The sequence below is a fragment of the Podarcis filfolensis genome, assembly GCF_964270895.1.
Source record: "Podarcis filfolensis genome assembly, chromosome: 6".
In the NCBI taxonomy this organism is placed as follows: domain Eukaryota; kingdom Metazoa; phylum Chordata; class Lepidosauria; order Squamata; family Lacertidae; genus Podarcis; species Podarcis filfolensis.
The window spans coordinates 20,125,351-20,152,584 of record NC_139609.1 but is presented as its reverse complement, the minus strand read 5'-3'; the positions used below and the strand labels follow the sequence as shown (position 1 = coordinate 20,152,584).

Below are 27,234 nucleotides of genomic sequence, written 5' to 3'. Positions count from 1 at the left end.
ACCACTGTATTGCACTGGATATGTGATAGTTGATACCTAACTTAACCAATAAAATAGTATTTAATCTAATATGAGTGGTGTATTCCAGTTTAAGGAGAACGTATGCCACTTGGAAAGCTCTCAGATCCATAATTGCCACTGGATGGGAAGGCAGCTTCAGAAAGGTATAGCAGCTATCACCAACTTTGATTGGAGAGGAATAGTATGGCCACAGATGTTCATCCTTTAGTAACTGCTAGGTCAGACTACCATATGTGGGGCTGCCTTAGGAAACTACCTAGAAGTTTCAGCTGATGCAGAACATGATGGCTGGCCTACCAAATGGGACCTACCATTGCGGCCACACCACACCACTATTAAAAGATATTTGCTGGTTCCGAGTGTGCCTCCAGGCCCAATTCAAACTGCTGGTTTTGACCTTCAAACCTTAAACAGCCAGGGTACTTCATGGGCCACCTTCTCCCATGTCTCCCTGCCAATTAAGATCTTATTCAGAGGCATAGCTGTCAACGTTTTCCTTTTTTTAAGGGAAATTCCCTTATTCCGAATAAGATTCCTCACAAGAAAAGGGAAAAGTTGACAGCTATGTCAGAGGACCTTCTCCAGGTGTTCCTGTATATGGAAGTTAGGTAGCTACTGGAGGGAGGCTTCTTCCATGATGGCTCCCAAATGATTAACTCCCCAGTCTGTTATGTCTGCCTGGTACCAGCACTGTTGTCTTTTAGACACCAGGCAACATCCATCAGTGATGGAGCCAGTGGTTAGAGTGTTGGATTAAGCCCTAGGGAGATCAGAGTTCAAATCCCCAATCAGCTATGAAGCTCACTGGGTGATCTTGGCCAGTCACTGTCTCTTAACCTAACCTACCTCACAAAGTTGTGAGCATAAAACGGGGAGGAGGATAGTTATGTATACCACCTTGAGCTCCTTTGAGGAAAGGTGGGATATAAATGTAAAACTACCCAAATAAATTTAAAAATTCATGTTCTCATGAGCTTTAATGGGATTGGCGTGGGAGTCTCACATTTTTTCCTGGTTTTATTCGCTTGTGATTCTTTTACCTCCTGTTTGATTGCTGTTTGTCATTGTATTTAATTGCATTTTTAATGGTTTTGTTATGAGTCACCTTGAAGTTATTTGTGGGTAAAGAACATCTTAAAGAAAACAAGCAAACAGATGCACGGGGGATATATCCATTGTTTCCTTAAACAGTATCCCCATTTGTCGTTCGGTTTAAATCAGGCCCCACCAATCCATCATAAGGTTGCAGCGTGTTTCATCTAATGCCTTGGAATTATGGGAATCTTCGTTCGGATGAGCGCTTGGTCAAAGAGCAGAGCGGGGTCAATGAAAAATTAATTGAAAGCAACCTGTAAGGCTTCCTATATGAGATGACGGCTCCCTCCCCATTAGGGAGGATGTCTGTGATATAAACAACTCCTTTGTATTCTTCACAATAGGTAAGAATGATATAAAAGATTTTTTTATAGTACTGAGAGAACAGCCTTTCTACTGAGATTATACTACCCACTCCCAGCTGGTAACTTATACTTCATGACAGCCTTTTATCCATTATCAAAGCAACAAGTAGAAAAGCAGATATTCCCGATCTCTAACACCCTCTGTTCGGTTCTCTCTATAGAATTTCGGATGCTAAATCTTCCTGTTTAACAAGCCCTCGGATTTCCTTGCTGCTGCTGTTGTCGGCTCTAAAGATGTCTCTCAAGTCTTTAGCCTGCTTGTCTAACCTAAACTCAGCAGAATTCCACAGGAATGGAGACTCGTTTGTTTTTACAACTGTATATTAGCTACGGAGAGGCAGAGGGAAAGGCATGATAGCAGCACTCTGCTCCTACTGACCAAGAGTGCTTTCCCCAATGACTGTAGCAGAAAGAGGAGTGGACCCTAAAAAAGATACGTAAAATTGTATGTGGCAATATATCTCTTTGAAGTTTATTGCAGCTTCGGCCTCAACTTATCTCAAGCTTTAGTATCTCTTAACAACCAGTGTAGAACAAAACAAACACAAATACGTCCAGGGAATACAAAGGGCACCTCCCCACACTGGAGCTTGCTGTGTTGCTGGTTAGGTGCTACAGCGCTGAACTGGCAAAGCTGCATACAATCCAGTGTTTGATGGTGGAACACAGGGACATGTTTGGCTTTGGAAGTGATGTGTGTCAATCAACCGACCATTTTGGTTTATTTGTTTTAAAAATAATAAAGAGTATCAGATAGCTTTCCTTGCAGGGGATTTGATTGTATTTATTATAGAAGAGCTGCAACTGTTCTCAGCAGCATTTGCTAGCTGGACAAGATGTTATGGGAAGAATGAAGTGTAAGCTAGGCATTGGAATTTTCTATCCATACTCATGCCTTGGCATGTGTATGCAATGGAGTCAAGAGGCATCTATTTCCCATTCATATTTTCTAGGCCAAGTTCACATATCATGCTAAGCTATGGGTTTCGGAACCTTTGGCCCTCCCGATGTTACTCAGCTACAATTACCATTAGCCCCAGCAAGCAGCTCTCCACATCTGTATTAAACCATGGTGACATGTGACTTGAAATGAGCCCAAATGAGCCTCGGGCCACACACTTGAAGAGTCATAGAATCACAGAATTGTGGAAATGGAAGGGGGCCTGATGATCAGAGTCCACCACCTCTCGTAGGAGTCTGTTTCACTGTCAAACAGCTCTTACTGTCAGAAAGATCTTCCTGACGTTTAGTCCCTTTCCCTCCTGGCTGCACAGTTTACTTAAACTTGATCTGCCATTGCATCCAAACTCAGTTTGGATGTGAGTCCAGCTCCCACCAGCCCCAGCTAGGATTTGTAGGCTAAGAGCATCTCGAGGGCAGATTAGCGACCTTTTCTTTACACTAACTGTGGTTAGTTTAAGCAAGCCACCTTCATAACCCATAGGTAAAAGTTGGCTTGTTTTGTCACTGCCCCAGTTAATTTGCTGTTTGGATTACCTGGAATCAGCCCAGTTGCTACTTGTGTGTGAAAGGTGCTTATGCAGTACAGTGGTGCCTCGCAAGATGAAATTAATTCGTTCCGCGAGTCTTTTCGTCGTGCGATGTTTTTCGTCTTGCGAAGCACGGTCAGTCGCAACTGCACCTCTTCAAGCGGTTTTAAGAAAACGGAAACAAACTCGCAAGACGTTTTCGTCTTGCGAAGCAAGCCCATAGGGAAAATCGTCTTGCGGAGCAACTCAAAAAACGAAAAACTCTTTCGTCTTGCGAGTTTTTCGTCTTCCGAGGCATTCGTCTTGCGAGGTACCACTGCACTGGAAAACCAGTAAGACTGAGTGGATATTGTGTGTTAGGTTGGCAGAGAATGCAAAACTCAGCCTAGGTGAGGTGTTTGTAGGAGGCGAAGGAGCAAGATTCTTTACTTATTTTGATAATTTATATGCCGCCTATGCAAAAGTCACAGGGGGGTTTACAGCAAAGACAAGAAAGATGTAAAGAATACATCAAAATAAGATATACCCTAAAATATGCAGTACAACAGTTAACACTAAATAATGATTTATTAATGTCACCAGCATCAACTAATCCATTTATCTCATCATGTATCTCTTCCTCCAAAGGTCCACCCCAAAAATATGCATCTGAACCAACTGCCTCCTCTGGAAAGTCCCCCCAATCATTCAGAGATCTGAAACTATAGATGCTCCACCACAGCATCCATTCATGCCCTTTACATCCATTCAAGTTCTGTATAGAGCACCATAAGCCAAAAGAGAGAGGCCACTGTCCTTAAGGAGCTTACAGTTTTAAGATTCAGCAGTGGAGGAAGTTGTGCAAAGGCAGGGGAGAAAGGAAGGAAGATCAAAAGGCCAAAAACATGAGAAGGGGATGCAAAAGGATTTGCCAAAGACAGTGAGGGAAGTTTATGCTTACAAATTGGGCCACAGAAGTGCTGTCTGTGAGATGCTCTCCTCATTCATGCCTTCAGGATTACAAAAATTCACATATTTTAGCTAAATTACCTCCGAACTAATATCGTGATTCTCCAAAAATTTATGCTAACATTCATCTCTGTATGTGCAGTGAACTCACTGTGCTAGACTCCCACCATAAGGGCGCATCTGCTTCCTTATGACATCTGGATCTCATCTCCTAGTTTGTAGTTTTCTCCTGCTCTGATCATTTATCAAAAATACTAAGTGTTCCCTGACATTTCCTACACACATTCCACATATCATTGGCAAGGTAAGAAATGCAGTAGAAGCTTTGCAAGAGCTCAGCTGACTGGTTAACTCAAGTTCTCTGCAAGTCAATGCACATAACTAACAGATGGATCAACTTTGCTATCTACAGGAACCTACAAACAGCAGAATAGCAGCAACACCAACATTTTGATCTATATATTAGACTAAAACTGGGACTTCCTTGGTGTTGGAGTCCTTACTACACAAAGTAATGACACCCACAGAGACCCGTTGAATATGTGACCAGGATGAATTAGTTTTATTTCAGTCAGAGTACTCTATTAAGAATCAAAATTTGCCTGTTTGGGCTTTTAAAATGTTGAAAGGTCTTATTTGTCACAGACAGTCAACAGCCGTGTCCTGCAAGTAAGTCAAATAAGTTCTTATATAACCCACTACACTCTGCGGCCTTTGCACTCAAAACACGTTTCCTGTCAGTAAGGGAAGCAGGAGTAGATCTCAGCAGCTGAAAGACTTATCAGTAAACATACTCTGTTAACAGCTTGTTCCTGAAAGTAGTGAGCAAAATAGTCATGATCTGGCAGCACACTAGATAAAGCTGATCTGCACATGGGGATCTGTGGCCTACAACTGGGTCATGATGACCTTTAGGCGAGTGGCACCGGGGGCACTATAACCTTTGGCGTGGGGGGAGGGGTAAAAGAGAAACAACCATGTAATCTCTGTTTACGTGTAGCTTTTTGCAGATGTTATGCTGAGGATGTGCACAAAGAGTGCACAATCCTTCTCCCTCCTCTATACATGCTCAGTGTACACAGATTTATAATATGTGCACAGCTATGTGGGAAGAAATTGAGAATGACTGACAAAAACAGAAAAGCAGGGAAATGATAAAGAGAGGGAGATACAGTTAAGGTAAAAGTGGGTGGGATTCATAGGCTCACGTGGTCTTCTATGTGTATATTTGGGGTTTTGGTGGGACCTTTTTATCACAGATTCCCCATCTGTGCACAGGAGTGATATAAGCATGCTCATTTACAGCTCAATCCCAGCAAAGGAGCACATTAGTCGGACATACAGTTTGCTGGACTAGCACAAAGCTGTGAAATATGGCGCTGTATGGGCAATGCAACGATTCTGCACTGGCCTGTAGATTCACACACACAAAAGATGAGTGTAAGCGTGTCCCAGACCTACAGGATGTATCTGCGCAAGCTATTGCCACGTCTAATATGGCTTACATTGCAAGTTCAAAAGGAAACGGCACAGTGTAACCCAGATAAAAGTACCAGTGCTCTTCTTTGAATAGTAGATAAGCAAAGCAAACAGCCCTCTGTCCCTTCAACCATGTACATAAATATGAGGCAAACACTCAACATGCCATGGGCAAATATCAGATACAGGGGATTCTTCAATCTCAAAAAAGGAGGGCAAATCATGCATATGTGACTTGGTGTATACATGGAGTGCACTGGAAAGGGCAGGAGAGTATCCTCTTCTACTAAGTGTCTACCACCTGAGGAACTTAACTGGCCTGTTAAACATATGCTCAAGGTCCCTATGCCAACATCACACCTTGGATTAATGGGCCTACATTGGCTATGCTGTTGGAAGGAGAGTAGCAGATCATCTAATGCACCACCACTCTGCATAGGCTGAAAACACCCCCAACCACCTCTTGAAAACCATAGGAGACCCCTCAATTAGCCTTGGTACTGCATTTTATTGTGGAATTCCTCTGATATGCACATTTCCTCTAGTGCTGAACCCAAGTCTCTTCTTGTAGTTTTTTATTCCTGCAGATGGAATACTGGCCCAGGAAGGAGGACACTGTGTGATAAAGGAGCGTCTTATGAAGATGAGGCAATCCAGCTAGCCTGTAAAAATAGTTCCATAGTAACTTATGAGTGGAAGCTCCTGGTTCTGGCCCAGCTCAGAAATGAATGCATTGCCAAGAAACATACAACCACACCATTGGGTCCATCCAGCCAAATATTATTTCATTTTGGCCATGAGGGTTTCAGAGACGGGTCTTTCCTGGGCTACCAACTTAAGATCTCTTGAACTGCACGTATTAAAGTTGAATCTGGGTCTTTCTGCATGTGAAGCATGTGCCCTGCCACTGAGCTATATGCCCTCTTCCCATCTAAGAGAGGTTACTGTAAGAATTATTGAAAGGATGTGTGTTCAGTGCCTGAAGGCTGTGCAAATGTTCATGCTTCATTTTACATCCCAGTCTCAAAAGTAGCCCTGGGAAAATCCTGTTCAGGGGATGATAGAAATGGATAAAACAAGGAGCAAATGATTTGCAATTATATTCTCAATTGTGTTCAGATATGAGCGCTTGAATCACAGTTCCTTGTTAAGTGATCCCCACTCCTCTCAATGGTGCTAACCAGAGCTTTTCTTCTGGAAAAAGGGTGCTGGTACTGCGTGCTATTATTTACTTATTTAGACCAATAAAAATGTAGAAATATTAAATATCTGTCCATTGGGGAGTAGAATTAGAAGGGGGGAAATGAAAGAGGGTGTTGCAGGGAGGCATATTTAAATGCTGCCACAGTGGCAAATAAAATTACTGTGGGTTTGCATCAGATAAAGCACAGATAAAAAAGAACTGAGTTCCACTGAAACCAGTGATATTTATTTTCAAATGTACACATACAGGATTTAAGTTTCCGTGGGCTCAAAAAAAAGGGGGGGAGGCATTTTCTGTTAACCAGTTTGTGCATCAGGATTCTTTTTATTCTGTTCTGAACAGCCACATATCAAAGTAAGAGTAACAATAAAATCCCATACAACAGTGATAGTATTTGTCAAATCTGTAGGAGGTTCTCTTGTTCTTAACAACTCCAAAATGTTACTTTGCTATGTGCATCGTTATGTTGGCTATGGTCACTATAAAGCCTTTTATTAAGATTCCTTTCCCCCCTTGCACACACACACACACACACACACACACAATTGATTCCTAACATTGTTTCTGTTTTCCTTTTGCAAGGCCGCCCCTTATCAAGTTATGTATGAATGAACAGAAGTGCCTTTCATCCCTCTCTCCCTCCTCCCAAACTTGCCTTAGCGGTTCAAAAGAAATGACTAAAATAGCAGCAGCAAAAATCCAGCCTGCAGCCTGCCAGAAGACCCGCACGCGTCCCATTCTTAAAGGCATGTGAAAGGTTGGAGAGCTCAGCAAAAATTTTATGTACGGGAGCAGGCCCAAGGAAAACTCACACGCCATAACCAATTGTGGACAGAGGATCATCTATCAGCAGACAAATGCAGGATCTCCAGAATGTCTCTCCTCAAATGAAATAATATATCTTTGAAAGCCAATGCCTGTTTTAGGCCCGAGGCCCATATATCAAGCCTGAGAGGCTTGTGGATACGCTCCAGGGCCATTAACCTTCCACCTGTTTCCCCTTGTCCTTCAGGATGAGACCCTGCCCTTGATTTTACTCCCTTCCCTTGTTCATCTTCCGACAGAGTGCAAATGTAAAGCAGAGGGCCTGCGAAATAATTCAAAGGCAATGGACCAGGGACATGGTTACAAATCTCTGCCACTGGCACTGTGACTTATGCAGGCAGTTTGTCACACATGAGCCAGGTGACCTCTATGACATAACAGAGAAAAATATCGCCAGAGATCAAAAGAGGAGACTCAGGGCTCTGTGGCTAACTTGAGGGGTTACAAAGCGATATTAGAGAAGAACTGAAAATTTCCCCTTTTCTAAAGCCTCCCACCCGCTCAATCAATACAGCTAGGAAGTCTGTTTCTCAACATATAATATTTTACACTTACTTCGTTGTAATCTTTTTTTATCTTATGTACAAAGAGGAACAATAGTACAAATAGTTTTAAACTACCCCCACTCCCATTGCAATCTTTTATCTAGAAACATCTCACAGGTGAAAATCTTGTCCACTTTGGTAACACACTCCTATTCTTACACTGAGCCTCACCAAGAAGAGTTTGGACTTGATATCTCGCCTTTCACTCCTCTTCAGGAGTCTCAAAGCGGCTAACCATCTCCTTTCCTTTCCGCCCCCACAACAAACACTCTGTGAGGTGAGTGAGGCTGAGAGACTTCAGAGAAGTGTGACTAGCCCAGGGTCACCCAGCAGCTGCATGTGGAGGAGCGGGGAATTGAACCCGGTTCACCAGATTACGAGTCCACCACTCTTACCCACTACACCACACTGGCCTGAGGCACCCACCCACATGCAACTGTGTTAGACACTGGCTCTTATTCATCTGCTGTACATTGCCTTTGTATAATAACAGCTGCAACTCATGCAAGTTCAGCAACGTGAGAATGGGCCTTCTCAGTAGTGGCTCCCCGCTTATGGAATGCTCTCCCAGGGAGACATGCTTGGTAACATCACTGTCAAGGCAAGGCAGAAATGTTTCTTTTCCACCCAGCCTTGGGGCCTTAAATTATCTGTGGCCTCCTTCGGTGAGTGGGAAGTGTTAGTCTTGCTTTTATATAAATACAAGTGTGTTTTTAGCTTTCACGCTGGTTTTAATATATGTCCTATTTTTCATAAGTCACTTTGGATTACTTCTTGTTAAAAGCAACTAATAAGGGCAATAGTTCATCACCACCAACAGCAACATTTAAAAAATGGGGATGGGACCTTAGGTCCATGTGGGCATGCATTTACATCAGGGGTGGGGAACATGTGGTCCTCCAGATGTTGTTGGAATACAGCTCCCATAATACCAGAGCGTTGGCTGTGCTACCTGGGGCTGATAGGAATGAGTGTGACAACATCTGGAGGAGCATGAGCTGCTCATCACCGATTCCATGAATGCGCACTAGGGTCATCATGTGTCAAAATGTACCTGTTCCCATCATTTAGAAATTTTACTTCTGGAGGAGGGGCTGAAATATGACAAAGTATTCTACAGCATTTCAGTGGACACTAGCAACATTTTGGAAATACCGTATTTTTTCCTCTATAGGACTCACTTTTTCCCTCCTAAAAAGTAAGGGGAAATGTGTGTGCGTCTTATGGAGCGAATGCAGGCTGCGCAGCTATCCCAGAAGCCAGAACAGCAAGAGGGATTGCTGCTTTCACTGCGCAGCGATCCCTCTTGCTGTTTTGGCTTCTGAGATTCAGAATATTTTTCTTCTTGTTTTCCTCCTCCAAAAACTAGGTGCGTCTTGTGGTCTGGTGCGTCTTATAGAGCAAAAAATAAGGTGCTTGACTAACATCTGCCCCAAAAGGAGAATGCCAACCAAACTGGAAGAGTGATTTTCCAGTCAGGTATCAAAAGAACAAGGAACGTCCCTGGTAAATAAGTAGGGTTGGATTGCATGAAATCTCAAAGATCAGCAGTGGGCAAATTTTGATGCATGTTTGTGTGTGTTTAAAAAAGACTACCGTATTTTTCCATGTATAAGACTAGGTTTCCCCCCTAAAAAATAATGTAAAAAATTGGGGGGGGGGGCAATCTTATACACGGATATATCTCCCCCCATTTTCTTAAATCTGAGTCCCCCAAAATAGGGGTTGTCTTATAGATGGAAAAATACGGTATTTAAGCAAATAAGCTGTGAACTAGAACTGTGTTCAGTGTTATATTCATAATTTTCATGGACTGTTCATTTTTCAGGCACTCATCCTAAATAATTAAAACACTTATGATGGACAGAGTTTGCCCATGCCCTATTTTTAAGGAAATATAAAATGTTTGTCTAAACAAACTTTGTTTGCTTCTACCTTCCATTTCAAAACTACATGTTTGCAGAGTACGGCAGAATTTTTTTCAAAAATGATGCAACAACTGCTTTAATATGGAGAACTAATATAATAAAGAGTAAATTGGTGTAGAAATGCAATTCAGAGTGTTATTTTGTTGTGTCATCCCCACTCTGAAAACGGAAAATAACTGCAATGGATAGAAGAAGCTCTAATTTACAATAATTTAAAGCTATCATTTTCCCAAAGATCACAGGGCAGTAGACATTGAGAAACAAATTTGCTGACAAATATATTTGTACAATAAAAAAATGTAATATACACTACAATCCTGGTTTGAAAACGCATAGCGTATAAAGCTGTGGCTTTCAACTACAGGAAATAGTCAATTGGAAAGAACCAAACCTTAATTAGAATGAATTTATTATTTCAATTCATCAGCTCAAGTTGTACACATGACATGTCCCAGCTGTTTTGTGCATTCAGGATTTCTCTGCTGGGTGCAGATGAAAGAACAAGGCCTATTACAATCCACCCTCACTCCTGCAGTGACTTAATGGCTTGTCTGGTATGGATATTTAATTTTCCCCCTTTTCATAAATTATTATCTGCCTTTACAATCCAGTGAATGATGATGAAGCACGATTCCTGAATGTAACTGTTCAACTTTATTCTGAGACACCTGTGAACATTACAGTGAGGGTCAAACTAGATGAGATGTTGGACATCCATGATTAGATCTCATATTTTTGCCCCCATCAATAGACCCCCTCCCCTGATTCCCTTAGAACCATAGCATTGGGAACAGAATTTGACTCTTTGTTCCGGTGTTGTTATTTCAGAGTAAATTATCCCTGCTAGGGAAGCAGTATGTGTACCCATATATTTTCCTGAATACTGCAAATAGCAGCTTCCAGGCAGGGCCAAGTCCAAGACATTGTTCCACCTGAGGCAGTGCAACAAAGGGTACCCCTCTCCTACTAAGGCACATAATGTCCAAGGCGTGCAAAGTTATTTTGGCACCTAATCCCACAAATGCTTCTTCCCCTTCCTGACAATAAAATCCAGACCCAATAAATTAAATAACTAACAATTTGCTGCACTCTACATGACACCCAGATTGCCCCCCTGAAGCAACTGCTTCATTCAGCATAAAGGTAGGGCTGCCCCTCTTCTGGGGTGGGGTGAGATGGGGAAGGGGAATATTTACATCAGGAAAATATCATTGGGAAAACAGTAACACTCCTCCCCCAGCTTCTTTTAAATGAATGAATGAATGAATGAATGAGAGATGTGATTGCAGAGTCTGAGCTTGCTTTTTTAAAATGAATGAATGCAAGTCACTAACCCTTCCAGAAACCGAGTTACAAATCAAAATGTGTGAGCTGGTGCCTTTGCAGAGCTGTTCCAAAAATCTGCAGGGCTCCTCCCTCCCATTCTGATTGGCTGTGAAGTAATCATCTAGGGACGCGGGTGGCGCTGTGGGTTAAACCACAGAGCCTAGGACTTGCTGATCAGAAGGTCGGTGGTTCGAATCCCCGCGGCGGGATGAGCTCCTGTTGCTCGGTCCCTGCTCCTGCCAACCTAGCAGTTCGAAAGCACGTCAAAGTGCAAGTAGATAAATAGGTACCACTCCGGCGGGAAGGTAAACGGTGTTTCTGTGTGCTGCTCTGGTTCGCCAGAAGCGGCTTAGTCATGCTGGCCACATGACCTGGAAGCTGTACGTCGGCTCCCTCGGCCAATAAAGCGAGATGAGCGCCCCAACCCCAGAGTCGGCCACGACTGGACCTAATGGTCAGGGGTCCCTTTACCTTTAATCATCTCCCCTTCTCTGAACTCAGGATAGCTCAAACTAGTAGAGCATGAGACTCTTAATCTCAGGATTGAGGTCTTGAGCCCCACGTTAGGCAAATGATCCCTGCATTGCAGTGAGCTGGATTGGATGACTCTTGTGGTCCCTTCCAACTCTACCATTCTATGATTCTTTGGAGCGAAAAATGAGTGAGTGGAAAGTGGTTGCCCTTTCCACTGAAAGCAAGTCCTACTGAATTCACTGGGACTTAATCCTGAGCAGACATGATTGGAATCACACTGCAATTTCACTGCTGTGAAAATAGCATTGTAAAATCAGAGCAAAGCAACAGATTTGCTCCCTACCCCCAACAACATATAGGCAAGTAAGAACCAGGAAGTGAGATGGGAGGTGAGGTTTTCCTCCTGTCTATTTGGCTGGCCCAATAAATCCTTGCCCACAATGAAATGTATAAAAAGTTGTGACAGCTAACCTGAGTTTGGTTCCAACTTGAAATCCGATTAGCCCATTCTAAAGTATAGTGCTTAATGTTGCCCCAGAGCAGTTCTGAGTGTGACAACAATCATACTGAGCCACCCAGTGCTGACTCTGGAATCGTGACAATAATATGGCAATGTTGTATTGATATTACATGAATGTCTCTGGCAGATACTCAATGACAAATATTTAGGAACGGGTTGCAAGACAGTTCAAACCAAATTAAGTCTCACTGGACTGCATCTGTAGTTTGAAAAAACTGTACAGATTTGGTACAGATGTAACATCAGCTCCCCATAGTTTGCAAATCAGGAGTCAGCCTTAGAAATGAATTCTTCTATGTCATCCCTAAAGAAAATTCTTCCCTTGTCAACAATAACCAAGGTTTAGAGTTACTTGCACACCAACATTAACCATGGTTCATTTGTAAACAAGAATTTGAAGCCATGGTTTGAAGTACATTTTCAGACTATAGTTATGAGAAAACTTTGTTAGCTTTAACTATGTACAACTGCATACTGGTTAATGCTGAACAGGTAAGATGCAGAAATTTGCTGTGGAGAGAGGAGGAGGAGATTGTATATATTTCCCAAAGCTGGAACCTGATTTGCAAATGGTGGTTTGAGGGAAGCCGGCGTTATATCTTTACCAGATTACATTCACATGCTCTTTCAGAGTTATTTTGCCAATGTCTAGGTACTGCATTTATTTATTCTGTTCTTACCACAAATGAAAACAAAGTGAAGCGGGGAAACTGGCTGTCTAAAGGAAATCGTTTAATGAAACTACCGTTTACTGTTAACAATATGCCTTGAGATGATGTCTAATGTTATAAAGGTTTCTGGAAACCCAATGAACCCTTGAAAAGGAATGATGTGGCAGTTAAAAAAAAATCTTATATATTGAAGATCAATTTCTTCTGTGTTTTGACAAAAGCATTTCAAGCATCCTATACTAAACATTTCTAAAAAGTAATGTTAATTATGTGGCTGATGATACCTTAAAACCATAAAATAAATATTACTGAAATACAAATGCCTTTTTTTTAAAAAAAAGGAATAGATCCAACTATTGGTTTTGTGGCTTAACAATGATTTTACTCGGACTACAACTTTGTAATTATCCCTAAATCTTCTTTAAGCTTCATGTTTATTTCTGAGACATAATTATGTTGAAGAGCCAAACAGATATTATATTCATGGGAACAAACAAAGTCAGCTACATACAATCTTGTTTTAAAATCTGATTGGCAACTGAATTTAACTCAAATTAAACACAATGCTTAATGTCCAAACACTTTTGTTGAACTAACTTATGTATAAGCATAATGATTTGATAATAGGAAATTACAGAAGAATTATATGATTGCATGAGAATTATATCTAGAACTTTTATCATGGATCATTTTATGAATCTTTTTAATAATACTTATGAATATTAAAATGGTATAGTCAGCTTTCTAGGTGGTTTTCTGCACCTGTTCCATCGCTAAATATATTAGGGAGTTTCTGGGAAAAGATATTTTTAAAAAACCTCTAAAAGCATTTTAGCAAAGTGTATGCATATCTTTAATACCACTCATGATACTCAGAATAAGATTGGCTATTTTGTTCTGGCCAAATATTTAAATGGAATTTGTATTTAAAAAACAACACAAACTATGTTATGAAAATACTGGACATGACATTGCCACAGTTAAATCATTTTTTTAAAAAATCCAGTTGATTTATCCTCATGCTCAAAATCTCTTCAACTGGAATAATTCGGATTGAAACACATTTAACTCTGGCTATATTCTGATATTTCACAATACTTCTGAGAACAGAGAAAGTCATATGCAAACATATTGGCGAATTTGGCAAAACAGATGCTAAATTTTAATGAAACATAAGCTACCTGTGCACAGCATATTAAGGTCTGTTCCCATGTAATCATTTCCCCTTAAAAAGAGCTTTACACCTAGCAGAAGAAATACAAGCCCTTTTTTGACATGATCCCCCCTCGTGCCCCCACCGTTGCATTCTTTTCCATCCACAAACAATTTCCGTTGGGAAAAGTGCCACGTAATATTGACAGTGACAACAAATTGTATAGCCTGGTGAACATCTGTTTCCGACTCCCTCACTGATACTGCAGGTTGGCTACTTAGGAGTGAGTTCGTCTTCCCAAGCTGTCCAGCCACAAAGGAACTGGAAACTGCTGGTACGGAATGGACAGGCTTTATTATTGGAACACAGGAAGACTTTATCACCCTGCTGGGATGGTCTGTATCTTCTTTTTTTTTAATAGATTGGAAGCTAGGTTTATGTTTGAAACAATATTCCAATGGGTAAATGTGTGCTAATAGAAGAGAGAAAAAAACATCCTTATCCAACGTGTCCTTCAAATACATAACTAACTTGGATACAAACTTATGCAGCATAAACATCATTTTGTATTAGGCTGTCAGTGACAAACACTGTTAGAAAATCTGTTCCTTCTAAGTGTGTGGGGAGGGGGGGGGCTTCAATTGGTCAGGAAGGAGGGAAAGGAATTTGGCATATATATAAAGGTAAAGGGACCCCTGACCATTAGGTCCAGTCGTGACCGACTCTGGGGTTGCGGCGCTCATCTTGCTTTATTGGCCGAGGGAGCCAGCGTACAGCTTCCGGGTCATGTGGCCAGCATGACTAAGCCGCTTTTGGCGAACCAGAGCAGCACACGGAAACGCCGTTTACCTTCCCGCCGGAATGGTACCTATTTATCTACTTGCACTTTGACGTGCTTTCGAACTGCTAGGTTGGCAGGAGCAGGGACCGAGCAACAGGAGCTCACCCCGTTGCGGGGATTCGAACCGCCGACCTTCTGATCGGCAAGTCCTAGGCTCTGTGGTTTAACCCACAGCGCCTTATTACAAGTGGGGCCTGCAACTAAATGATTAGGTGTGGACTGCTGCTGTTCATGATTGTTGCATCTTCCATTCCATTCCTCCTCCGCAGTTTTCCTTCTTTTGCGCCAACAGTCAATCAGCATTCCTTCACAAATGAGCATGCTCAAATCTCACTGAGCTGTTTTTAGGAGTCCTTCCTCCCTTAGGCTCCCTGCCCCACCCCACCCCAGATCATTTGTACTTCCGCAAACCTTGCAGGAGGGAGACCCCTTTGGCCACCAATACCTTCCTCTTGAGTGTAGTTTATATAGCCTTTTTGGCTATATAAACTACTTGCAGGTGGCTGGACTAAATGACCCTTGTGGTCCCTTCCAACTCTACCATTCTATGATTCTATGGCCCTCACAGCCTGGACATCAGAAATAGAGGGGATGTTTACATCACATTTGTTTCTTTACAGAAGAAGAATGACAGCAGATGGTGCTGAATGGGATGACGAGGTAGTTAAAGGAGGCGCACAGGACCAAAAGCAACAATACTTGGAAGAGATTTTTCTCTATTTTACACCACTGACTTTGAACACTCAGATGTGCAACATAAATGCTCACTGTCACTATAAATATAGAGTTGCCTGTACAAGCCTGCAGCCTAAACCGATCACAGCCAGCAACAGAATGAAGATAGATGTTCCCATCGCGTCCAGCGACACCCCAGTAGGCTGATATTTCCTCTGTTTAGCAAACAGGCCTGTTAAGGAATTTCCTTGGCAAACAGACAACATGGAAACATCCTTCATCCCCATAGAATACATGAGCCAGCAAAAACCATTTCCTATGCTGTGGCAACAATATCTGCGTAAGGTTAAACAAGACACTTCATACCATCCCTTACTCAGGCCACCGTATCTATTTCTGGACCTCTTCTTTTGTTCAACCTTTGCTAATAATAGTGACCCAGCTTAGGTGGTATTTATAGTCGTTAAAGACTTGTGGCTTGACTTTTCAGAACACTTTATTCATGTATATTTCCTGTGTTTATTGTTACCCTAGTTGGGTCTCTTTTTTTTAATCATTAAACGTACTCCATCCAAGATTTTTATTTAGTAACACATTTTCAAAGAAACTTTTCCTTCACCAAATGAGCAAGCCAGATTTAGCTGGAAGCAGATCACTTCTCTCCTAGGTAGTTTGACTCTCTGTGTGTTTATTTTGAAGTAAGCCTCACTGTGTTCAGCCGGACTTGCTCCTTGACACAGAAGCATAGGATTGCTGCCTTCATGTCAATGAAGAAAGCTTTTAGTATCTTTCCAGTTGCTAGGAGCAACATTGAAAACACACTGAAGTAAATAAAAGTTTTGCTAAAAGCATGTCTGTCCATCTGGCCAAACATTTTTTCCTACTAAATTTACCTACTCAACCTGTCGTTTCCTTGACACAAATGCTACATTATTCTGCTTTTGTTATTCTGGGATAGGGAAATCTGTATGTCTGTCTCTCACCATCACCTCTGGATGCTACTGGGCTACAATAGCAGCCAGGATGGGTAATAGCTTTGCTGTCTTAATGGTACAATCCTAGTGTTTATTACACTGTGGCAATAAAAGGGGGGGGGGGGAATGTGGTCCTAGCAATAATGACACCAGAACCATGTTGTGACAAGGAATGTGAGGTGATTACAGATGACCACCCACCACAGTGGTAACTGTTCAGCAGGATGAAACAGACTACCCCATGCAGCAGATTTTGGGATACCATTAGGTAAAGGGACCCCTGACCATTAGGTCCAGTCGTGACCGACTCTGGGGTTGCGGCGCTCATCTCGCTTTATTGACCGAGGGAGCCAGCGTACAGCTTCCAGGTCATGTGGCCAGCATGACTAAGCCACTTCTGGCGAAGCAGAGCAGCACACAGAAACGCCGTTTACCTTCCTGCTGGAGCGGTACCTATTTATCTACTTGCACTTTGAGGTGCTTTTGAACTGCTAGGTTGGCAGGAGCAGGGACCGAGGAACGGGAGCTCACCCCGTCGTGGGGATTCGAACTGCCGACCTTCTGATCAGCAAGGCCTAGGCTCTGTGGTTTAACCCACAGCGCCACCCGCGTCCATGCAATACCATTAAAGGGCAACAAAATGCTGATTATTTTGGATATTAAGATACATTTAGCATCATAGAATGCCAATATGGATGTTGCCTCAAGACACCCGAATGTTTAGGGCTGCTTCTGGAGGCAACATACTGGATTGTACTTCTAACCACTTGCTAAGTTAGTCGCACATAATATTCTACCAAGAGGTGGGAGAAATTTTGTTGCTCCTCCGCTTCCCCTTCACCCTGATAGGTTGACAACTTGGTGCCAGAAAGCATCTCTTGGTGGCACCAATTTGGCCTCAGTGACAGAGCATCTATCTTGCAGGCAGAAGGTCCCAGTTTCAGCTAGATGGACCAATGCCTGACTTGGCACAAGACAGCTTTCTGTGCTCCTACATCCCATTTTCTGAGAGGACTGTGGATTGCCTGGCAGCTGTGGGTACACTGCCTTGAGTTCTATGATGGAAGGAAGGTGGATGTAAAATAATTAAATTTGCTACATAAGTACCTATTCCCCATCTGCTTTTGCTGTATAGCCAAACTTGAATTAGAAGCTCCTAGCCACTTAATACAAGAAATCAAGAAAAGCACCTTTTTGACTTACGCTGTAAGGTGCTATGTACACAGGCTTCACCGTTTGTTTATTTCAAACATTCGTTAGCTGCTCTTCAGCTACGGCTTCCAGAGCATCTTCCACACAAAACAGAAAAATGCAATACAACCATGTACAAACAGATCACAGCAGGCTGTAAAAACCCAGCATTCAAAGCAAAAGCATTTTAAAGTCCTAAAAGGCCTGGACAAATCTCTCACCTGGCACCACATAAACAAATAGAATTGTATAAATGAATACATTCATGACGACAACTCTATATATGTGGATTGGTTCCAGACTTACTGTGCAATTCTAAGTAGTAAGTCCTCCCAAGTTCAGTGGAGCTTATACTGTGATAAATGGGGTTAGGATTAAAAAGTAAAGGTAAAGAACCCCTGGAAGGTTAAGTCCAGTCAAAGGCGACTATGGAGTTGTGGCGCTCATCTCGCTTCAGGCTGAGGGAGCCGGCGTTCGTCCACAGACAAGCTTTCCAGGTCATGTGATCAGTATGACTAAACGACTTCTGGCACAACAGAACAGCGTGACCGAAACCAGAGCGCATGGTAACACCGTTTAACTTCCCACCACAGTGGTGCCTATTTATCTACTTGCACTGGTATGCTTTCGAACTGCTAGGTTGGCAGAAGCTGGGAAAGAGCAATGGGAGCTCACCCCATCACACAGATTCGAACAGCTGATCTTCCGATCAGCAAGCCCAAGAGGTTCAGTGGTTTAGACCACAGCGCCACCCACTCCCCATACTTAGTCATACTTAGAGTGGACCCACCAAAAGCAATGAGACTTCTATTATTATTATTATTAGCCACTTCCCAACATTCTGTTATTTTGTCAACTCTTGTATGCATAAGAAACAGGCATCAGGGCCTGTTTAATAACTGCAATGCAATTATTATGTATGTCAGACATGGCTCTCCAGATGTTGCTGAATTAGAGCTCCTATCATCCCTGACCACTGGCCATGCTTGCTCTGGGACTGATGTACACAGATTACTTTCAGTGCTCCAAAAGCATTATATAACACATTACAATTGCTCCCTTTTTTTGGAGCCAGGTGGCATTCTTCAGCAAGACAGCTTTGGCTGAGGGACTCCTAATTTTGCTTCAGTACAATATACACATGACATTCATGTTCTTTTATGAATTCCTTTATAACCTTTGAAAGACCATGTCTTCCACATAATAAAGTGGTGTATTTTTAGGCACAAATACTTGATAACAAAAAGTTCTGTAGATCAGATCAGTTGAGCAAGGGGTTGAGCTAGATGAGCTCTAAGGTCCCTTCCAGCTGAAATGCTGTGATTTTATGAAAGCTCTGTTGAGACCAGCATTCGTTATCCAACAGTGTCCATCCAAATGCTCCCATGAAAGTTTACAAGGGTGGTGTGGAAAGGAACAGTCACACCCTCTTGTCCCCTGCATCTGTTAGTCAGGAGTAGATTCCCCCTAGACATGGAAGTTCTGTTTAAGGAGCAGCTCTAAACTAACTAACACCACACATCCACATTGCTAAGTGTTTCAATGCCCAGTAATATTTTATTGCTTTGTTTATTTATGGTATGTATAACTCGCTTTTCAACCACAATGTGGTCATGGTAGGGAGAGGCAAGAAATAAGGGTGCAATCCTGCAGTAAGTTTTCCTGCACAAGTCTCTTTGAAATGGAGGGCTATAAGTGCCCAGATGAACATTTTTATGGTTTCTCACCCAAAATTTGTTATATATTTCTTTAGTCCTCTAGCATATAGCATGAGATAAAACGACGACCAGAGTGCATGCTACAACTTGATGGCGATTCTTTCATTGTTTGCACTAAATAAATTGCACGCTGTGAGTTCCTGAGCAAAAGAGACTTGGGCACAAAACATCCAACATCTCATGAAAATATGCAAGTTAAACATTCACAGAACCATGTGTGTTTAAGGTTTGCTGAAATCATGGGAATTCCCCCAATAAAACTTCTGAGACCAAACTAGGAGTGAATATATTCTCTGAGTGTGTGTTCTTATGGAGTAGAAATGGCACCATGGATACCATTTCCAGCAGGCTTGGAAAAATCCAAAGGTTTGCAAAAGTGCAAAAAACAAACAAACCACCACTAGGTTGTGTTTTTTTTAAAGGGCACTGCCCAATGCACACACAAATAGCCCATTGAGGACTGAGCATAATCACTGTGTGTGGAATGCTTAGTGTTTGCTGGAGGAGGTAGCATGAGAAAAAGGGGGATGGAATGGAGTAATGTAAAAAGGGCATATCTGACTGGCTGGCATCCTGAATAAGACCTCTATACTTGAGTTTGACCAAACTATGGGAGGCAGTGGAAGACAGGAGTGCCTGGCGTGCTCTGGTCCATGGGGTCACGAAGAGTCGGACACGACTAAACGGCTAAACAACAACTCTGTAAATATTTGTTACATATGACTCTTATTCACTTATAAAGTGTTTTCTTCCCCATAAGTACTCTAAGCAGCACACATAGGATTCACAGGCAATCAACCATTTTAGGACTGATTAAGTCCAAAGCCAGCTTGGCTGCAGCACTGCCTTAGGAACGCTTCTAAAACGTGCAGCCCTCCATGCTGTTGCTTCATTTTCTCATTGGCCTCCCATCTGGTAGTAGTAACAGAATGAGTAGTCTTGGTGCAGTATGAGAAAAGCCTTTTCTAAACAAGGGGAAATTCTATGACAGCAGTTCCAGAGGGACGCTCAATTTCCTTCCCATAACCACAGAGGCCTTATCGATAACCACTGTATTGTATAGGTTGAAGGAACAACATTTCCCCCAGCGGCAGCTGCATATTCAGGAACGGACAGCATGGTGTGAAGTGGCAGAAATGAATCCCTGTGACTTTACTATCTCAAGAGCAAAACACAGAATAATCTCTTCATGCAAACGAGTTGCCCATGGATGAGCTTCCTCATTTTGTGATGGTAAGGAAAACTGTGGAAAATAAGGGGAAACAGAAAAAGCCTGTATATAGAGACTATAAAGAGAGGAGATGGAACTGAAAGAGCAAAGGTTAATGGCTGGCCTACACGTGATGCAGAACGTGCAGACTGAGGTGGAATTACTCTGGATTGAATCAGCTGAAGTTGTAAGCGGAAGGATCATGGGCCTTGAGTGAGTAAGAAAATAAACAAACCTCTTTATGCAGAGTAAACTAGTATATCAGAGGGCAGAGAGAGAGACATCTTCCTTGGCATGCTTATTTACTACATGCAAGCAAGGAACATTGGGGGGGGGGGCGGATATTTTGTATGTGCACTCCAGAACAATGTGATTCTACCTGGACAGAGATAGCTTTGCCTCAGTTACCCGTGCTCTGGCAACATCCAGGTTAGACGAGAGTTCTTGAAGAACTGCCTGTTTCACATGTGAAAACATATGTGCTTTAAGATACTAAAGGGCCTTCTGCAGTTGCCTGCTGTCTGAGAGGGCCTTCTCAGTAGTGGCACCCCAATTATGGAATGCTCTTCCTGCTGCCTTCTTCTCCCTTTGGTGCCAGGAGAGCCCTTTCTAGCTTATCAGCCTCTTGCGCACGATTTCAGTCCTTCTGGTTATTTTTTACCTGTCTATTAAGACGTTGATGTCTCTTAGTTTAGATTTGCACTATATATGCAAATCTAAACTAAAAGACATCAATGTCTTAATAAGGAAATCAGCCCTGAGTGCTCACTGCAAGGACAGATCGTGAAGCTGAGGCTCCAATACTTTGGCCACCTCATGAGAAGAGAAGACTCCCTGGAAAAGACCCTGATGCTGGGAAAGATGGAGGGCACAAGGAGAAGGGGACGACAGAGGACGAGATGGTTGGACAGTGTTCTCGAAGCTACCAGCATGAGTTTGACCAAACTGCGGGAGGCAGTGGAAGACAGGAGTGCCTGGCGTGCTCTGGTCCATGGGGTCACAAAGAGTTGGACACGACTAAACAACAACAACATGTCTTAATAGTTTTTCATCTACTTTGGAAATAAATAAAATACTAAATGTGTCACCAAACACAAAAAACATCCCATGCCCTTTTAAAATGTGTTGGAGGTGGTTATTGTGTTGTTGTTTTTATTTTTATTATGTACTTTGTGGTTTTATATTCTGATTTTATCCTGTGAACCACCCTGAGACCTCCTGGTATAGGGTGGTATATAAATTCAAGAATTAATAATAATAATAATTCTGCATCTGTGCAGAACAGCTCTCAGGAGCAGGAATGCTGTGCAAATCAGCAAGAAAACTACATATCGGCAATAAGCAGCAACGACTGCAAGATAAATGCGAACTCATGAGATCAGCCAAGGCCTGCCACAATCTTGCTGCTCTTTCCCGTCCTCCCCCTTGAAATGTGACATACTCCTCAGTAACACTTGTGAATGGAAGACTTTAGAATCAGAGTGAGTCCCCTGCTCCTAGTCCTTTTCCCTAGGGCAGGTTGTGCTATATGTGAACAATATCTGGCAGAAATATTTTCCAACTTCCACTGAAAGTCTCTCAGAAAGAACATTCCACAACTTCTCAGGACACCTGCTTCCACAGGGGAGCGACTGTTGTTTATTGTTGTTTTCTAATGCTCAAAAGAAAGCTGCTTGCCTAGTGTTTAAGCTCCATTGTTCCTAGTCCTATCCTCAGTGAATTGCAAAAATGCCCCCCAAACCCCCTTTCTGGCCTTCAAAACTGCCATCAGCACGCCTCACATTATTCCTTCCTTTCTAGGGTTCTGCACTGATTCCACTCCTTCTAAGCCAACTGCTGACCACTTCATTAGCTGACCACTTCAGTTCTGTCACTGACTTCTTATCTTCTCTTTTTGCTTATCTATGGGCAGGAACTTGAATAGACCTTTTTCTCTGACACTCTTAAAGATTAAAGGAATGCAACTCTGAGGGCCTTTACACACTAGCAGTTGTGTGTGTGTTTGTTTAGTTTTTTGCGCAGTAAATGCACATTTGATACTTGCAAAGCATAGGGTACTCCCCAGTCCTGAAAACATTTCATTCTGGAGTGCTCAAAAGCACAGCATGTCTTCCTCAGATAGCACACCCATTGTTATTTTGATATCTACAAGTTGGAGTATTTTGTTGAGAGGCTCCTGGAATCTATGCCAACCAGAATAATATTCATTTTATCAGAACTCTACAGAGCCACAGAAACTGAGGCATTTTGGTTCTCTTTGCAACATGTTTATGTATCCTGCCCTACCCAGGAGTTACTGTGCCCAGTGACTCCCTCATACTTGTTCCATCTGGTCTTATGAATGATTGGCATTAGCTCAAGTGACTGGTTTATACTTTTCTTTCAGCAAGCTTGAAGCCATTCATAGCTCACAACAAACCCTGGGATTTGTAGATACCTTTCTCTCAGTCCTGCTTCTGCTAAGATACCTTACCAATGGTCTGACTTTTTCCTATTTCTCTATTATCACTAGCCCTCTCCTCACACCCCCCCCATTATCCCCCTGCTGTTTCTGAGGCGCATGCAAATATGCCAAAGGCCTTCAAAGGGAAAGCATCTTCTATCTCCCACAGCAAACATTCTCTTCCACTCCCACAAGTGTCGTACTAGATAGCTGTAGACTCAGCAAGTAGCCCTGCTTAGACAGACACCCCAGCTCACCAGAATCTTCTGCTTAAAAATTGTTGATCTGGAAATCTGCAGAATAGAGGTCTGACTTTTTTTTATACCTTCTGCTGAAAGGATAATGGATGAGCAGAACAGCTCCACACTTACAGTTTATACAGTGTCATTTGACCAAAGAGTAGTGAGTGAATGTAAGTCACGCCAAGCAAAACGGCAAACCATATTTCTGTTTCATTGTCATGCAATAGAAAACAAGTGTGTAGCGTACCTTAAGTTCTCTGAAGAAGATGCTACTCCTGGCCCACTCGACGATCGAGAAGAGGGTTTGGTCAGCCATTTTGCACATAAGCCCAAAGGTATTGAGCTTTTCGTGTTTGCTTCGGTTGGCTTGCTCCTGCTGCAAGTACGCCATGATCTTAGCCTGGACCTGTGGCTCGTCTGGCTCACACTTCAAGAGTTCCAGTATCAGGTGGGGAATACTTGCTGGCGAGCTTGTCTGATGATAACCATCCATGTAAGAGTAGCCCATTATCGACTCAGGGGAGCTAGTGTAAGGATCGGGGTACTCAGACTTGATAGCACGGCTCGGAAAGTGACCGTAGGTCTGGTAGCCTTGCAGGCTGCCATGTGGCGGCATTGTCATGCTAATAGGAGACGTGACGAAGGGGCTTCGGTCATAGTCTGTGGGAGGCAAGGCTGTATGGTTCAGAGGTAGGCCCTTGGAGGCAGAATGGATATTCTGGATCGCAGAGGATATTGTTAGGTCAGTGGGCATTGCTTGAATCACCTGAGTCATGGCTTCCAACTTGAGTCCATTTGCTCGGATGAGAGCTTTCTTCTGCTGCTTCAGTGCCCTGTCCCTCTTGTACATTGGTCCAAACTTGTTTCGACCCCCACGCATCCGGTCAGCTCTCACGGCTGTTGAAAGTGGAGGTGAAAAAATGACGGGCGTTAAATTATGACTGAATTAAATGACAGTATTCAAATTAACTAAGCAATATGGATCTTTTTAGACTATAAATGCCTTGGGAGCAGAGGACCATCCCCTCAAAGGACCATCTTTGTCACTGGAAATACAGGTTGTCTCCTTGGCATGGAGCATCTTCTACCAGCTTCTGCTGTAACACCAGCTGTGAACTTACCTGAACGGAAGTATCCGGGTCTCAGTGACCCATGTAACCCCCAGGTTAGGCCACTGCAGTGCTTTGTACATGGGATTGCTTTTGAAGGCAGTTCGGAAACTGCATTTAGTCCAAATTACAGGGGAGAAGCTGTTAACTCTGACCGGATGTTATGATCACATTAAACCTGTGATCCACCAACTACACTGGCTTTCAGATTGTTTGTGGGTTCAGTTCAAAAATGCTGTGTTTGTTTGTTTTTTACTTTCCAAGCCCTTCACAGCTTGGCTCTGACATCTAAAAAGCTGTTTGTCTCCACACACTAATATTTTCAACAGAGGCTCTTCTTCAGGTCTCTCCACCTATCTTAATAACATTTTTGGGTCACATTGAAACCCTTTTGTTATCCAAAGCTTACTAATCCTCTGTACTTTAGTGTTGGGTTGATTTATTCTGCTGATTGCTTTAATGCTGCTGTTTTATTCTGTGGCATTTTAATGTTTTCCTTTCAATTTGCTTTACTATAATTCTAACTTTTGCCCTAGGAATCTGCAATTTTTAAAAAATCTCCATCAGCCCATAGAGAGGATGCTGTTTTGAGGCACTTTACTAAATTCTCAAAGCCTTTGGGTTCCATGCTGTTTGAAATGTTTGTGGGGTGGGTGAAGGAATAACAGCTGTAATACCGTTAACAGTGTTTTGTTTGGGTTTAGCCATTCTAAGAACACCTTTGAGTCTCCCTGCACCCCTAGCTTCTGGAAATGCCTCTCCAGATAGGCTATATATGTCCAAATAGTCAGGTGTCACCCACCCCAGAGATGAGCTGATCCTGCAATTGCTGAAGCCATTCAGCTTGTAACAGAATTTGGATGGGAAAGAAGTCAAGGAAACCCACTCCAACAGTTGCCTTGGGGAACATAGCGGTGGTCTCTGCCACAGCATATCTTGAAAGCAGCAGCGAGAGGGTCTCACCATCCCTGCCCTTCCCAATGGCAATTAGATAGCAAGAAAGGCCTCTGACAGCTTGGTGACATGCTGAGATGGCTGGAGGTTACGTTCCTAAGCTTTTATCTTAAGGATTAGTGGTCCATTAAAAATGTATTAGAAGTCCTAGGTACACAGAGGACTATACATTATCATAAAGGCGTTAACAATTAATGATTCCAGCCTAAACTGTAATTTATGAACTAGAATTTAAGTCCATGTATCACAATCAAGGAAACATGTATATAAATGTCACGGGCATTTACAATTATGAGGACATGCATTTCTTCTTCCCGTTCTGCTGATAACAAAAGGGAAGTTGGATTATGATACAAGAGCAGAAGGTAGTTTTTAAAATAATAATAATAATAATAATAAAGCATCAACTGTCTCTGACTGCAGGCAACTAAAACTGCATACCTGATTGGGAAGGTTTATTAACTGGCTGCAATGGTGTGCCATTTTTATACAAATTGTTCCAATGTGCTGCGACATGCAACACCATTGGCTAGGTTCCAATTGCTGTAATTTTGTAAGATCAGAAGCACTGATCCTGCCCAGGAACAAGGCTCTCCCTGTGCATGCATGTGTGTGTTTTCAGGGGTACCACAGGTAAGCTGCACAGTGCCAACTGAACTATGTAGCAATGTGATAGGCATATATGTAAAGGGAAGATTTGATGGGGAATTGACATCCAAGTCTATGCACAACATTTTGGGTGAGCGCAGGGAGTTTTCAGTCTTCCATCCCTGCTATGGCTTTTTGTGGCTCCTAAAAACAATAATATTGAAGGTGGAGAGCCTCCCAAGAAACATTCAATAGAGAGGCTACAGCCAGAACAAAAAAAGGGGACGTTTCCCCATATATACAGGGAAATGCTTTGTGCACAGGCATAATAGTTTTGCAGCCATTATTTTTAACACTATTCTAATGGTGTCAAAGAATTCCAAATGTCTGCTGATATTAAAACAGACGAATGATTACAATTTTTAAAAAAATCTAGCCAGTACTAAAAATATTATTATTTATTAATTTATAAACCACCTTTTTGCACTCGTATCAAAGCAATTTACATGCATGCCATAAAAGAGCCGAACATAGTTTTTTTCTAAAAAGGAAACACTCACACCACAATATAGGTTCACAAACAAAATGAACACCTACGGCAGAGACTTTTTCACAAAGCTGAAAAAAACTTGTCGAGACAATGTTTTCATTTGTTTCTGGAAAGTATGGACAGTGGGTGCCTGTTGTCTCTCAGGGGCACATGCTAAGGTTACCAGATTTTTTTCAATGAATCCGGGGACACTTTTCAACTTCAATGGATTTTGTATGGGGGCTGATTTGTAAATCTGGGGACTGTCCCTGGGAAATGGGGACATCTGGTAACCTTAGCATAATCACTGAAACACCACCAAGTAACCATGGTTGTTGTTTTGACATTATTCCCTCATGAGGTATTCCCTCATAGTACTGTTATGGAAGGGGAATATTTTAGGAGAAAATTGGCAGTGTGGTGCTTCATCCTGTCCCTGACATCTGATTCTCCTTTGCAAATCCATTAAATACTTCTCTCTCCAGCTGAGCTGAGAAACAGGATTCAAGTCTACCTGGGGGGATGCGTGGGGTGGGGAGCAAATGAGGATTTGATAGGGGATGGCTTGGGCGTCCTTTCTTCCTGTCCAACTATTGCTCCTCTATCAATGTTATATCTTGCAAAATGCAGATTCTGAGCATCTATTTGGCAAGATTACTTCTATTACCTCTACTATGTTGTATTCCGTGGACCATATTTGCAGTCCCCTACACTGC

The 27,234-nt window shown here is 42.4% G+C and overlaps 1 protein-coding gene and 1 long non-coding RNA gene across 9 annotated transcripts in view; one reads left to right on the top strand and one right to left on the bottom strand.

The window, feature by feature from the left end:
- Positions 1 to 16,364, top strand: part of LOC310765439 — a 126,125-nt gene extending 109,761 nt beyond the window's left edge. The window contains exons 3-6 of one of the 4 annotated variants that reach the window (XR_014549579.1): positions 89 to 164; positions 1,243 to 1,460; positions 14,313 to 14,443; positions 15,509 to 16,363. This is a non-coding gene — a long non-coding RNA (uncharacterized lncRNA). Of the gene's footprint in view, positions 1 to 88; positions 165 to 1,242; positions 1,461 to 14,312; positions 14,444 to 15,508 lie in introns of all 4 variants that reach the window. The other 3 variants (XR_014549578.1, XR_014549580.1, XR_014549581.1) reach the window with 3 other exon arrangements.
- NR5A2 (nuclear receptor subfamily 5 group A member 2) overlaps positions 1 to 27,234 on the bottom strand; it is a 116,586-nt gene that overhangs the window by 62,149 nt on the left and 27,203 nt on the right. For all 5 annotated transcript variants that reach the window (XR_014549559.1, XM_083620333.1, XM_083620332.1 and 2 more), the window contains exon 4: positions 23,586 to 24,235. Coding sequence is in view for 4 of the 5 variants with exons in the window: in XM_083620333.1 (XP_083476459.1) it covers positions 23,586 to 24,235 (650 nt within the window). In the remaining variant the exon portion in view is untranslated. The remainder of the gene's footprint in view (positions 1 to 23,585; positions 24,236 to 27,234) is intronic.